The following is a 389-nucleotide window of genomic DNA, read 5'->3' as shown; positions in this document are numbered from 1 at the left end:
GTTGAGGTGGAAGAGGCCCCGGGTGACCCGGCACCAGCCCTGCCCGAAATGCCACGCTCTGCCCCGCAGGTAGTAGCTGACGAGGAAGGGCAGCGTGCTGATGTACAGCAGGTCTGCCAGGCCCAGGTTGCCCACCAGTGGGCCCAGGGGGGGGCGGGCACCGCGCCGCAGCAAGTTCGGCCAGGCCCAGGTGCCCCACCAGTGGGCCCAGGGGGTGGTGGGCACCGCGCCGGCTCCCGCTGCAGAGGTGCCACAGCCCCAGCCCGTTGCCCACCAGCCCCAAGGGGATCACCACCAGGTAGACGGTGGGCAAGAATCGCAGGGCAAAGGTGGCATCCACGGGGCACGGGGCCCCGCTGCCATTGCCGGGCCACGGGGCAGGAGCCTCC

At 72.0% G+C, this 389-nt stretch overlaps 1 protein-coding gene across 1 annotated transcript in view; it reads right to left on the bottom strand.

Moving 5' to 3' along the window:
* LOC103777720 (P2Y purinoceptor 1-like) overlaps nucleotides 1-373 on the bottom strand; it is a gene marked incomplete at its 5' end in the record, with an annotated part of 1,147 nt that extends 774 nt beyond the window's left edge. The window contains 2 exons of the mRNA XM_008945278.1: nucleotides 2-169; nucleotides 234-373. Coding sequence (XP_008943526.1) covers nucleotides 2-169; nucleotides 234-373 — 308 coding nt within the window. The remainder of the gene's footprint in view (nucleotide 1; nucleotides 170-233) is intronic.
* Nucleotides 374-389: the final 16 nt, after the last annotated feature.

Source organism: Merops nubicus, unplaced genomic scaffold (genome assembly GCF_000691845.1).
Source record: "Merops nubicus isolate BGI_N331 unplaced genomic scaffold, ASM69184v1 scaffold20988, whole genome shotgun sequence".
Lineage (NCBI taxonomy): Eukaryota > Metazoa > Chordata > Aves > Coraciiformes > Meropidae > Merops > Merops nubicus.
This window is presented reverse-complemented; position numbering and strand designations above follow the sequence as displayed.